The 14,933-nt window shown below is 37.5% G+C and overlaps 1 protein-coding gene across 5 annotated transcripts in view; it reads left to right on the top strand.

The window, feature by feature from the left end:
• Positions 1-812: 812 nt before the first annotated feature.
• The window catches only part of pals1b (protein associated with LIN7 1, MAGUK p55 family member b), a 43,607-nt gene continuing 29,486 nt past the window's right edge, over positions 813-14,933 (top strand). For 2 of the 5 annotated variants that reach the window (XR_013794324.1, XM_079583461.1), the window contains exons 1-3: positions 816-1,047; positions 3,276-3,554; positions 9,015-9,223. Coding sequence is in view for 4 of the 5 variants with exons in the window: in XM_079583461.1 (XP_079439587.1) it covers positions 3,278-3,554; positions 9,015-9,223 (486 nt within the window). In the remaining variant the exon portion in view is untranslated. Of the gene's footprint in view, positions 1,048-3,275; positions 3,555-9,014; positions 9,224-14,933 lie in introns of all 5 variants that reach the window. The other 3 variants (XM_079583459.1, XM_079583460.1, XM_079583462.1) reach the window with 3 other exon arrangements.

The following is a 14,933-nucleotide window of genomic DNA, read 5'->3' as shown; positions in this document are numbered from 1 at the left end:
ATAAAATGAATAAAAACATAATTCCTTAAAATGTGTGTGATTATGGTCTACTAATTCACCTGTGCATTAGTTTTTTTTATTGTGTTTGTGTGTGTGTGTGTGTGTGTGTGTGTGTGTGTGTGTGTGTGTGTGTGTGTGTGTGCGTGCGTGCGTGCGTGCGTGCGTGCGTGCGTGCGTGCGTGCGTGCGTGCGTGTGTGTGTGAGGGGCAGGTTCAGGGGTCGGGTTAATGTGTGTGTGTGTGGTGTGTGTGTGTGTGGGTGTGTGGGGCAGGTTCTTCATTATTATATTATATTTGTAAATTACCAAAAAAAAGCATATGATTGGATGGATGTTGTCAATTTGCAGAAATAAAATAAAAATGCAGTAATTCAATTATTATTGAAATATGTTTTTTTTATGCAAATTACTATTTTATTTTTTCTCAAATTAAATTAAGGTACTGCTTCTTAATCTCATTTAATTAAATCATATGCTTTTTTTGGACTATATAGCCTATATATAATCATTTTATTTAAAAAAAAAAAATCCTCAAAGTGACTGCATCCATCCAATCATGCTTTTTGGGTGATTTAAAAATTTAAATAATAATAATAATATATGTAAATATTTACATTTTTGAATCACCAAAAAAGTAATTGGATGGATGCATGCAGTCAATTTGAGGATTTTTTTTTTTAATCAAATGATTATATATATAAGTAAACATGTATATAAACTTTTTTTACTACAAAGTTTTAATGTCAATTTGTAGTCTACACCATATGGGTTATGAAACTTGGAGAATAAGAAGAAGCGGATGGATTCTCTCAGTGATGAAGATGAAGATGAGATGTGGAAGCATTAACACCTGCACGCTCAGTCTCGTGTCTCTGACGGGTTTAAAGCAGATTACTGAACTCATGAAGTCACAGCTGATCAAGTTTATCCTCAGACACCTGAGCTGTGGACACTCACACTTCTACTGGACCTCAGTGAAAACACCACTGGAGTTATTATCACTCTATTGACCTTTAACAGCTGAGGGAGACCCGGGATCCATGCACACGGTGAGTAACAGCTGTAGGTTTCTTCACATTTATAAACAGTCGTTTACTTTTATGATTGCGTTGCTTTTGGTTCATGTTGGGCTGCTGTAGTTTAGCGTTTAGTGACCGAAGGTTCAAACGTACAAGACGGTACTAGAGGAAAGACGCAAGGTCAATTACTGCTGGATTTATGCTAGAAATGGTTGCAAGTAATATAATAACCGCATGGAATAAAGTGAGCTGACCAGAATTCAATATTTCACTCGATCCGTTGCAAAAATGCGCTATAGTATCCGCTGTTTCTGCCTAAATACCTTCGTTTTCTTTCTGTCATTTTATTTTTTTTACTTATTTAATTGATTTATTATGGTTTCAGACAGTAGCTGTGGGATTGTGTTCATGTTTGTAAGGGATGTTTGGTCAGCATGAAGTTATTTATAGGTTACTCTGTTTGTTGGTTTATTAAGTAGATCAACGGTCCCGTAATTAGATGTAAATAATCTGACGTTATTAATCGAGATTGACATTGGGTTTTAATGTGTAAAAGATACATGAACAAAACAGATGTTCATCTGAATCATCTTTAATGTGTAAGGGATAAGGAATTGTGCGCGTGCACGTGTGTGTGTGTGTGGCCTGGTGAACCCTAAATTATTGGGACAAAATTCCCCCACAAAAATGGCAAAATCTTTCAAAAAAGAGATGTTTTGCTCCCCATGAGGAAACCCGCTTATAAATCAGACTAGGTGTAAAAATGCAGAAAATGTTGTGTGAGGGGCAGGTTCTGGGGTCGCTGTGTGTGTGTGTGTGTGTGTGAGGGGCAGGTTCTGGGGTCGTGTGTGTGTGTGAGGGGCAGGTTCAGGGGTCGGGTTAGTGTGTGTGTGTGTGTGTGAGGGGCAGGTTCAGGGGTCGGGTTAGTGTGTGTGTGTGTGAGAGAGGGGCAGGTTCAGGGGTCAGGTTAGTGTGTGTTTGTGAGGGGCAGGGTCAGGTGTGTGTGTGAGAGGGGCAGGTTCAGGGGTCGGGTTAGTGTGTGTTTGTGAGGGGCAGAGTCAGGTGTGTGTGTGTGTGTGTGTGTGTGTGTGTGTGTGTGTGAGAGAGAGGGGCAGGTTCAGGGGTCGGGTTAGTGTGTGTTTGTGAGGGGCAGGGTCAGGTGTGTGTGTGTGTGTGTGTGTGTGTGTGTGTGTGTGTGTGTGTGTGTGTGTGTGTGTGTGTGTGTGTGTGTGTGTGTGTGTGTGTGTGTGTGTGTGTGTGTGTGTGTGTGTGTGTGTGAGAGAGAGAGGGGCAGGTTAAGGGGTCGGGTTAGTGTAAGTAGAGCGGAGAATATACAGTTTGTACAGAATAGAAACCATTACGTCAATGGTATGTCCCCATTTAGATAGGTGTGTGTGTGTGTGTGTGTGTGTGTGTGTGAGAGAGATTCTTAAGTAATCTCAGATGAACATATGGTCGTTTTTCACCGCCACCTGTTACTTTAAACACAACTGAAAGTCTGAACGTGTGACTGCTGAAACTTCATTGGTCCGTTCACAGGAAGTAGATTTCACCAACAGTTTTCAAAGTTGCTTGTATTGTGCAGTTTAGTGGCGCCAAAATCACACACTTCACCTTTAAAGGGCTCATATCTTCAGAAATCAAATTCTTCTTACTCTTTTGAGATCATCTTTCTCATCACAAAACCGTCCAAATCCAAAACAAGTTAGTTTTAATAGTAAGCATGTAGTTTTATGTCATATTTATATACAATAGTGGCCGAAAGTGAGCCAGCCAAGGAAAATTTCCATCTTTAAATATTATTAAAATGCTTATTTTGTAAGCATATTGCGCAGTTGTGCATTGATAACACGATGAAACATACCAAATTGTGGCGATATAATTTTTGGCCAGGCTGTCATATAAAGAACATGCAAAAACAAGAGAGAACCAATGAAATATGAATAACTGATTATGTTGTATTCAACTTTTGTTTTCTATGCATTTTTTATTTATTTTTTGCATAGTAAAATAAAACCTGTAGCTGTAATTTGCTAAATAATTTTGTGAGATTAAAACAAGTTTAGTTTAGGGTTTTGTTCTTCCCTCATACTAAAAAAAAAAAAAAAAAAAGTAAAAAAATGTTGCCTTCGTACAACACTTTTGGCCACTACTGTACAGTATGTGTGTGTATATATTGTTTCAGGGTATGAATATGCATCCATGTCTTGTGCTCTGAACTCTTGTAGTTTACTGTGTTGACCTTCACTATAAAACAGCCATGTTAACATTACACATGAACGGGGACATGATGGAGGACAGAGACGTGGACGCTCCCGACAAACTCCTCGCTCAATGCTGCCGTGACCAGACGGGAGATTCCCAAGACACTCCCGAGATGATGAAGGAGGAGGAAGAGGCGCGTGAGCAGGACATCGATGATCTGAAGTCTTCCTCGGGTCAGGAACTGACGCAGAGCAGCTTTGAGGGCAACAATCATCCCTTTTTTAATGCGATGGACGTTGGCAAGTCAAGCTCAGAAGTGGAAACTACCACAGGTGAGAGACACTAGACGGTTAACGGCAATTATCAAGCGCAGCGGCAGTTCTGGCGGGTCACGTTAGTCAAGCTCGCATCAGTGACTCTCATCTGATCCACGTCTACCTGTAGGAATACGACGCCTGTCACTGTATATATATACAGGGTGCGATTTGCCGGGGGGATGCGTGGGATTTCCCCCTTTCTGGTCAATGTATCCCTGCCTCTGCTTAATTATTTTTATCCCCGGTCCGGTGGGGATAAATGTATCCTCCCCTCAAAGTGATCATAGTGCTACTACACTAGTGGCGAGACGGATCACAGAACGTATCACGGATCCGTGCTTTGATTAAAGTAAATTTTATTTTAAAATGATTACTCACTCACTCTTGAGCGCCTGGCGCGAGTGATTTCAATGTTAAGTCAATGTAAAGACGCGTTTACGTGCGTCTAGTGGTCCTGCGGCGCGGTGTTTAGCGCGGCGCGGTAGACACCGCCTCTGTGTTAGCAATTCGCCTTATTCGTGCAAACTGGACGCGCGAATGAGGCGAATTGCTAACACAGATAATGTCTTTTCTATCATTTCACTGTAGCTCAGCATCGCGATGTAAAGTTAACGTTATTGCATGATCACAGTTCATATGTGTGGGGAAAGATAAGCTATTAGAGTAAAAATATTGCGTTAGGCTACTTCAGTTAATAAGAAAAAAGTTTTTACAATTCCTGCAAATGCAGTGATGAAGTTCATGTTCTCATGATTAATTTTTATGAATAAAAATGTTTCAAAACATCCCCCACCCCTGTTTTTTTCACAAATCGCACCCTGTATATACGCTCCTTCAGTATTATCAGCGGATTACTCTCCTCCCTCCCCAGCTCCACCTGTCTCCAGTCAGGATTTGCCGTTCTGATTCCCCTCCAATCAGAATAAATTCTCGTATTATGTTGAACTTTAAAATCTTGAATTAATGATATCTGCAAATACATTCATGTTGGTTCTGTTCTGTTAACCCTAAGGAGGGTTATTCCTGCTTTTATCTAGCCTGGAAATCCAGACCTAAAGATGAATGGTCTGGTGTCGATTAATGAAAATCGGCCAACTCGAGGGGCGGCACCAAGCATGCATTTGAAAATCTCACTGCACGCAATTGGCTAACACTACGACCAATCACAACAATACACGGGGTGACGTATGCATACGTAGTAGTAGTGGGAAGTTCAGATAATTTTACTGACTCGGATCTTTGAATCTCGTTCAGCAAAATGAACAAATCTTTTATCGAGTAATTTCGTTCACTTCAGCGTAATGTAATTAAAATGTCATGTTAAATAGCCCAACACATCTAGTACTTAGGAAAATGTTGATTACATTTGAAAAGTTGGGTCCAGCTTAAGTCCAGGCTATTGCAGTGTGTCAATCACCTCCTGATCCCCCCCATACGGAAATGTAATATATGACATATATGTCCCTATATCGCTAGTAACGCCGTCATATATGCTAAATATAAGACAATATATTGCTATCACATATATACATATCTCTACATATTTGTTGATATAGGTTTTTAACATATATAAATTTACCATATTAAATGCGTATATTGACATATATTAATATGATGTATATGATGATTATTATTTATATAATATTGTATGTTTTTGACCATATATGTCACCGATATGTTTAATTTATATATGCCAAACTATTTACTATTTAACTATTTATTTCAAGTCTACAGATCAAGTCTACATATCCACATTTCATTTCAATTTCTATCTCATTTTCGAATCTTTTATAAATAAAATGTATTATTTATTATTATTTAACCTCTTCTTGACCAGCTCATAAAAACAAAACAAATACTACACAAATTCTATTTGAAAACTGATAATTATATATGTGACATGTATATAAAAAACACTATTATACATACATAAAATATATGGGCTGGTTTTAGATGTCAATTGTTCCATTTTCTAATAGGTGTTATATATGGGCATATATACTTTATATATGTGGATATAATTAATATTTCCGTATGGGACGGCGTTCTTTCTTCTGCAACTTCGAATTTATCACGTCTACTCTGTTCCCGCCTCTCGTGTCTGTCTTCGGGTTCGAGCTTGAGCGGAGCTAACTGGTAGATTATACCTTTGCCGTATCCGGGCGGTATTCTTCCAAAGGAACGATTCGAGCGCCGTCTTCTGTTCCTCTTTTAGAGAAAAAGGCAAGTCTAAATCTTTCATTGTAGCGGCCAAAGCCGTTTCAAACAACTGGTGTTCATCCACAGCCATCCTGCAATGTTTGTCTACTAATGACTAATGTCATCTCACCTCTGGCCCGCCTATATCAGATAACCCGATGTGATTGGTGCAGCTCAGATAGAGGGGCATATTTAATGAGCATCATTACTCGACAGCAGAGTGAACTCGCTGAGCAAATTCAAATTGTGCTCTCGCGAGAACTCTGGATTTCCAGGGTAGCTTTTATCTATGCTAGGCCGCCCAGAACAGAACCATACCGCCAATCCAAACTGTATGCTAATGGTCAATCGTGTTTGACGAGAGTGATCCTGACAGAAACATGTTGAACAACCGGCAAAGGCATCATGTTCAGGAGTGATCTGGAATACTCTGAAAAAGCTGAAGTAAAAACGTGGGAAATTAGCAGAATTCACACTCTAAAAAATGCTGGGTTGTTTCAACCCAATTTTGGGTAAAATATGGACAAACCCAGCCGTTGGGTTAAAATTGTAATGTAAAAATTTAACCCAACGGCTGGGTTTGTCCATATTTTACCCAAAATTGGGTTGAAACCCAGCATTTTTTAGAGTGCAGTCAGTTCTCAAAAAGTACAGATTATTTTACAGACATACACTGCCGTTCAAAAGATTTTATAAAGAAATTAATACTTTTACTCAGCAAGGATGCATTATATTGATCAGAATATTCCATTCCATGATTGCATTTTAGATCATTTGAGCTTTCTATTTTTTATTTGAGTCATTTGTTTTTTTATCAAGGTTTCCACAAAGATATGAAGCAGCACAACTGTTTTCAACATTAATAATAATCATAAATGTTTCTTGAGCATCAAATCATCATATTAGAATGATTTCTGAAGGATAATGTGACACTGAAGACAGGAGTAATGATGCACTCTAAAACATGCACGGTTGTTTTAACCCAAATCTGGGTCAAATATGGACGAACCCAACCGTTGGGTTAAAATGTTTAATTAAAAAATGAAACCCAACGGCTGGGTTTGTCCATATTTTACCCAAATTTGGGTTGAAACAACCCAGCATTTTTTTTTTTTTAGAGTGTGCTGAAAATTTAGCTTTGATCACAGGAATAAATTACATTTTATAATATATTCGTCATAATTAAAATGTCTTAATAATATTTCACAATTTGTACTGTATCAACTAAATGCAGCCTTGGTGAGAAGAAGAGACTCCTTTCAAACATTAAAAAAATCTCACCGACCCCAAACTTTGAACGCTAGTGTAGTTCAGCGGGATATTATTTATTTATTTATTTTAAGCAGGAGAATCACATTGAGATATTACTATCTCTTCTTCCAGAGAGACCTGGTCAAGACGGCAGCACATAAAGTTTCACGCAGGAGAATCACAAAATGACAATACCACACTAAATATATAGTAGCAAATCAAGAAAAACAATTACAAGTGTCGTTTTAAACGTCCTGTGCAAGAGATGTTTAAAAGTGCTCAGGCGCATCTATCCATCACATGTGATTGTAGATCTCACCTCTGAACTCGTGTGCAAGACTCTTAACCTCGGGTTTCTCAGGATTGCCCCTGTAAGAAGTGCACTGCGCATCCCGCGGGATAAAAATGTCAATGACTGACGGCTTACTCGACACAAGATTATGTTGACTGGTGACAAATGTCCAGATTTCATTTCACAGTGTGGGTTTGAAAGTGAAACTTATGCAATGATTTTTAGGCAAAGCAATGGTATATATATAGCATGTAAATATGTGGTACAGTAAAAAGCCTTGAAGGTGAAGTGTGTGATTTTTGATATAATATTTTTTTGTCTTGTTTTCTGGACATCAAGAGAAATGTAAGAAAAAATGGGGTTTAGGAAATTAATCTTGTTTTCCCTTTGAATTTATTTTTTGACCCAGTTGTCAGATATTTTTTCATGCTTTCATTCCAAAATGTCATGAATTAACACTTCGTTCCCACAACTTACTAATAAGTTGGCATGTTTTACTAATTCATTCACTCGTTGTAGGTGAACTGTGTGCACAATATAATAATTTCTTTCCCACGTTTTAGTTAAATCGTGGCCATGTTGTACTAATTTGTTCCCTCATTTTGATTTAACTAAAAGGAACAAATGGGAACAAATTGTTAATACGTCACTTGATACGCTCCGTAGTATGTCACTTAATTTAGTTTTTTTTTTTCAGGAATTTTGAGTCATTTTGTTACTCAAGTACAGTAAATGTTGATTTAAGAATTTTTTGATATTTGTACTAGAAAACAAGACAAAAATTCTAAGCAAGAAAACATTTTTTTCTTTTTGCAGAGGTAATTGAATAGTACACATAAAATAGTTGTCATGGTATGTCATTCACAAGTTGTTATTGTTTTAGACAAACTATCTCTTAAAGCACGTTGATCTGATTGGTTACAAGGTAGTTTTTGACGTCAGAAACACCAGTGATTTTAAACCGCGTTTTTGAGACTCAGCAATGCTGTTGATTTATGAATTTACACATGGTTTGTCTTAAAGCACATTAAAAACAACATTTAAAAACTTGATTTTCACCACAGGAGGACATTAAGGAAAGCAACGTTTTCAAGATTGTTGAAAAGATTGCTGTTGTTATACAGGTGAAACTGGAAAAATTTAAATATGGTGCAAAAGTTCATTTATTTCAGTAATTCAACTCAAAAGGTGAAACTAATATATTATATAGACTCATTACATGCAAAGTGAGATATTTCAAGCCTTTATTTGTTATAATTTGGATGATTATGGCTTACAGCTTATGAAAAACACCAAATTCAAAATTAGAATATTGTGAAAAGGTTTTCATAAGCTATGAATTACTGAAATAAATTAACTTTTGCATGATATTAAAAAAATTTGAGTTTCACCTGCACTGTAAAAAAGTTCCAACCTCCCCAACTCAACATTTTCTAGTGACTGGTCACATCTAAATTTTTCAATTGGCCCGAGTGAAATTCTGCAAATTTTATTGTATCAATTTTGGGCCACTTGAAAAATGTTGATGTGACCAGTCACTAGAAAATGTTGAGTTGGGGAGGTTGGAATTGTTTACAGTGTGTATTAGAGACCCTTAAAAACTTGTTGTTTTAAAGATCCTTATTTAGTCATTTAAAAGTGACTGGAAAAGTCATTGAAATGCATGGGAATCCAAGGTCGTTGTTGTTGTTGTTGTAAAATCCTAATGAATGGTGTTTCCGCTGTGTCCTCAGAGCTGGAGGATCTGCTGGACTCTCTGCAGTGTCTTCATGAGTGTCTGACTGATGCTGAGAGCCAGGAGGATCTTCATCTGCTGCTGGAGCTCCTGCTTCAGACAGACTTCCAGCAGGCGTTCATCATGCACCGCAGCGTAGCTCTCGGCATGAGACGCCTGTGCCCGCCGTACCCGCTCACCACACACGCACAGCAGCTCCGAGACGAGGTACCACGCTACTGAACACTGGCCGTGTAGTGGAGTAGTGTCTCTCTTTTGTCAAATCACTTCTCAGAGATCTTTGATGCCAGAAATATTAGACTTTATTTTACAACAAAGCCGCGCATTTTCTGCAGATGATGACTCCAGATTTTTGTTTAGCTCACACATATATGTGACCCTGGACCACAAAACCAGTCACATGGGTCAATTTTATGCAATTGAGATTTATGTATCATCTGAAAGCTGAATAAATAAGCTTTCCATTGATGTGTGGTTTGTTAGGATAGGACAATATTTGGCCGAGATACAACTATTGAAAATCTGGAATCTGAGGGAGCAAAAAAATGGAAACATTGAGAAAATCTCCTTTAAAGTTGTGCATTTATGTTCACGATTGTGCTGCATTCACTCACAAAAATACATGTTTTATATATTTACGGTAGTAAGGCATTATACCACCCCTTTAATAACCTCATATGTTGACTTGATGCTGGAGAATTGCAGAACTGGTGTAAAAATATCCACATCACTGTGATCAGATGATTTCTGAACTGCTGTTTCTCACCGCTGTCATGTTGTTGTGTTTATTTTTGTTATTGAGAGGAAAGCGTGCAGCTCATATTTACATATTCATCTAAACGTCGCTCTCAGCAGCGTGGACGGCGTCTGGATGTTAACAGTATATCACTGCAAAGGTATTTCCAACTTATTTTTACTTCTAAGCAGGAAAAATAACTTTGCAGTGAGTATTTCGGTGCGTTGAATCACGCGCGGTACGTTACTCTTGCACGAGCTGTAAGTTGCAGTTCATTTAACGGCCACCGGTGTTGCTAATATCAAGGGTTATCTGTAATAAGGAGGTAAGGTGACAACGCCCTTCAGCCGTGACTTATTCACGATACAGCACTAGCCTCGAGTACCTTATTGCTTTTATAAAACGGTTACCACACAATACAACTATTAAAGCCGAAAAATATATATCTATGCAACTTTTTCTGAAGTAAAATCACTAAAAGCCTTCCTTCCGCTGGAAAAAATAGTCCCTGACCGGAAACAGAACATAACGTTACATTATTTTGCCAATAGATGGCGGCAAAGACTGTCTTTATGAGTGAGTCAGTCAGAAGACTTTTACCATAGATATCATATAATAAAGGCTAGATATCTCGTCCGCGCTGCTGGCCAATGGAGGTCGACGTCCGCACCTGGCGGCCATCTTGCTACAGTCGGCTCGCTCACTCGTAACATTGTGTTTTAATGGTGCATGTACTTTTTAAATAACCATAACTTGCTTAATTTTCTACCGATTTTCAAACAGGTTGGTTTGTTATAAACGTCAGAGATGTATTTATGACACTGCGTACTTATGAATAATTATAATGTTATATATTTCAACTTGTTCAAGCATCCAGACTTATAGCCACGTTAATAACGTTTGTAAGAAACCAAACCGTTTGTAAATCCGTCAAGATTTCAGCGAGATAAGAGTATTTGTGTTCGTGCAGATCACTCGCCTTACAGAAAGCTTGCCTGTGACAAGATGGCCACCGGGTGATGACGTAAGACATCTAGCCTTTATTATGTATATCTATGACTTTTACATTGAAAGGACTCAAACTTGTGATCACGGGGAAGGAAGACGCGACTGACAGATGACTATAGGCTCGGGAAAACCCCTTAACTGTTAAAAGGACAAGAAATCGCAGCGGACATTCAAACTGATTTTTTTTATTATGAATATAGGACTGACCTGAAGGAAAATGCTATATCTACTGTAAATGCAGGAACACTCGCTTACTCGATCTCTCACAATACTCGACTAGAGCTTCAATGAACAATATCGTTGAGATCAAACATTTGTTTGCGTTGCTAAGAGCGGTTGCTAGGGGTGTTGTGTAGTGATACATCGAACCGTTGGGTGAAGCGGTCATAGCTGTGTTTTATCGTGAATAAAACACAGCTATTGGCCAATCAGAATCAAGGATTGGAACTAACCGTTTTATAAGAATTCATACAGCCCCTTTAATGTTTTTAGAACATTCGCAAAAAATGTTTATATATTTTTTTTTACTTTTTTTATTTTTATTTAAATATACATGATATATATTTAAAATGTATATATCATTCATGGAACATTTTAATTGAACTTTAGTCTGATGTTTTGTTAAATGCTACTACTTTTTTTAAGATGGTTCAGACATTCAAAACGAACTTTCCCATAATACTTGCAAAACTACACTCTAAAAAATGCTGGGTTGTTTCAACCCAATTTTGGGTAAAATATGGACAACCCCAAATGTTGGGTTAAAAATGTAATGTAAAAATGTAACCCAACGGCTGGGTTTGTCCATATTTTACCCCAAATTGGGTTGAAACAACCCAGCGATTTTTAGAGTGTATATTATTTTCATTAATTGCATTAGTCGCTAGCGTGTCTCTTAGGATCAGGGGCGGGACGTTTACTTGTCCAGCTCTTTACTAGCTGGCCTCCGTTACACAGTGATGACGTATTGTTTTAGGCCATCCCGTAACTTGGCATCTCGACAACAACCCAACAGGATTTTTCCATTACCTCTTGGATTATTGCAGGAAATAAAGTCCGTGACTAACAAAAGCTTGTGAGTCTTGCACGTTTTGTGCATGACTTCAATGTCACCACAAGCATACTCACTGTAAAAAATATTTTCATGATTTGTTATCACAACTTTTTATCTTCTGTCAAATCAACTTTGATAACTAATGTGTGAAGATAACATACTATTTTGAGTTTCTGTTTATTAAACCATTCTTCTTCATTGTATTAACTAACATTTTTAATTACAACGAACTCAAAATTTTAAGGCAACGAGGTAACTTGCTTTTTTATGTTAAGTTTTTACAGTACAAGATCTCTTTCAGCCTTTTAAAAAAAAAATATATATATATATATATAGTCTATATAGTCATTTGCAAGAGCATGATTATGAACACTTTTGAAAGTGGACTAGTGATGAGTTTCCCTGTTTAATGTCCCGAGAGCCTCTCTAGTCCTCATTTAGACACTTGTGTTTTAAAAACCACTGGGTATTACTGATGTATTTTATGTCATAGAATAAAACGTGAAAGTGTCTTGAGCTTGTGTTCACCACAGACCTTATTTTTAAGCATTTGACCTAAACCCCATTTTTTTAAAAACATTGATTTCTGGATGATGGAACCGGAAGTGCTAAAATAATAACTCATTTATGGGTTTAGCCTACAAAAATACATCATCTCTGCAGCACTCTTTAAAGGGGTCATGACATGAGAAACCAAATTTGCCTTGATCTTTTGGTATATAAGAGGTCTTTGTACCATTAAAACGTCCTGCAAGTTTCATAGCTTAAGACGTCCTCCCCATTATAAACGAATCATTTATTTAATCAAGCTCTAAATACAGCTCGTTCTGGATCCATGGTAAGAAGTGACGTCACGGTACGAAGTGACGTACCAGCGTTTGCATAATGGCCGCCTCCAGCACAAGACAGCTACGCTTTAAGCGCAAGACAACTACGCTCATTTCGTATCGTTGTCGCGCCCGCGCCGCGCACCTTACAAGTGTTCAGTCGCCGGACAGCGAGTGGGTCTGTGTACAGGGAAATTACGATGCCGCAGATGTGCTGTTCCTGGCTGTGGACAAACAACATCTTTGAATACGCTGCGAAAGATCCAGACGTCAGGGAAAAATGGATGCACTTTATTTTTTGCGGACGTCCCAGTCACGGCAGTGTTAATGTAAGTGTTTGCTCTATACATTATTATAAGGATGACTGTTTTGAGAAAAAATCCCAATATGATGCTGGCTTTGCTAGAAAACTGTTGCTCAAAGATAAGTCCGTGCCGACTATTCTGGGCTCAAAACGACGTTGCAAACTTACTTTTTATCATGGCTAATATAAACACATTTGTATAAGAGAATCTTGAAAATATGTCGCTTGTCTAGTAACGTTACGTTGGCCTACATGTGATAGAAAATTAAAAATGTTGCCTTTATCAATGCTGCATCTTCAAATATGGCCTGTGCATGCATTTTTGTCCGTGGTACACCCTATCATGTCATTGAAATTAGTTAAATAATGTTAAACTGTTAGCAAATTAAGCTATAGGATAATTAGGCAACAATAATCCGTTTTCAAGTGTCTCGGGTTACAATTTTTTTATTAATTCAAAATAGTTTCACTTTCCATGTGGACACGAGCTGATCCAGTCTTCGTTGTTGTGGTCATGGTTCATTTTCCTCTGATTCCAGCTCAAACATAATAAGGTTTTATCATTGCAAGAGCCATCGCTTCGCATGCATCAACCGCTATTAAACAGTTGCGCCGAATCCGCAAATGTTCTGGCTGGGGTCGTTAATAATTGATGCATAGGCACTGACGTTAGCCAATCATATCAGTGGGCGTTAACACTGAACTCTTAAAGGGGAAACACCCCCAAAACAGACTGTTTGAATCAGAGGATGAGAAACAGGGTGGGAAAAGGTCATAAATCACTACATTTTAAAAGTTTTTTGTAAAAAAAACTATAGTAATACTATAATTACACCTAAGGGAACATAATAATAAAATAAAAAAACCCATGTCATGACCCCTTTAACTTCTAGATTATTTTTTCAATTGGAGAGTGAAGGTCAAGTAAAACATTGCATTGTGGGGCATGATATTCTATGCACTGTGATATAGTGTATACTATACCCTTGTAGTAAGTACTATGCATTTTATATTGCATTACTAGTAAAAATAGTAAGTTAGTATGTCATTCTGAACTTTTTTACCTTCTTATTCTGTGTCCCATTCAACTCGAAGGAATGCAATAGCGAACAACTCTATATGTCATACAAAAAGACTGCAGAGTTAACAGGTCACAAAGCTAACAATTCGCTATTTTAATATCCAAGTAACTCACAAATATAGTTTAGTTTACAAATTTAATTTCGTTTTTTATCTCTGTTTTTTAATTGAAAGTTTGAGGTCGGTTAGATTTTTTAAGGACCACAATGGAAATAAGTTAATGCAACTTTATTGTGTTTTCCTTGGCAAAGAAGTTGTAATGTAGTTGTATTGCTACTTTTTATGTCAAATAAGCTCCATCGAGAATGCAATTCCAGAATGCATTGCGTTTGAGTTGAAGTTATCTTAGAAGACAGCATAATTAAACCTTTGTGTTAGGAGCACACCAATGATGCCTTAAAAGTCTGTTTATTCAGGAAGCTCACTAGATTGTGCACCACAGCTTATATGAGACCCTGGATCACTAAACCAGTCTGGAGCCGCATGGGTATATCTGTGGCAATAGCCAACTATACATTGTATGGGTCAAAATTATAGATTTTTATTTTATGCCAAAAATCATGAGGATATTAAGATCATGTTCCATGAAGATATTTAGTAAATTTCCTACCGTAAATATATAAAACATGTATTTTTGTGAGTGAATGCAGCACAATCGTGAACATAAATGCACAACTTTAAAGGAGATTTTCTCAATGTTTAGATTTTTTTGCTCCTCAGATTCCAGATTTTCAATAGTTGTATCTCAGCCAAATATTGTCCTATCCTAACAAACCACACATCAATGGAAAGCTTATTAGTTCAGCTTTTATATGATGTATAAATCTCAATTTCAAAAAATGTACCCATGTGACTGGTTTTGTGGTCCACGGTCACGTAAGTGAATCTGTACTTTTTGAGGTGTTTGT

Source organism: Phoxinus phoxinus, assembly GCF_949152265.1.
Source record: "Phoxinus phoxinus genome assembly, chromosome: 16".
Taxonomy (NCBI): domain Eukaryota; kingdom Metazoa; phylum Chordata; class Actinopteri; order Cypriniformes; family Leuciscidae; genus Phoxinus; species Phoxinus phoxinus.
The sequence above is the reverse complement of the archived record's forward strand: the minus strand, read 5'-3'. Positions and strand labels throughout refer to the sequence as shown.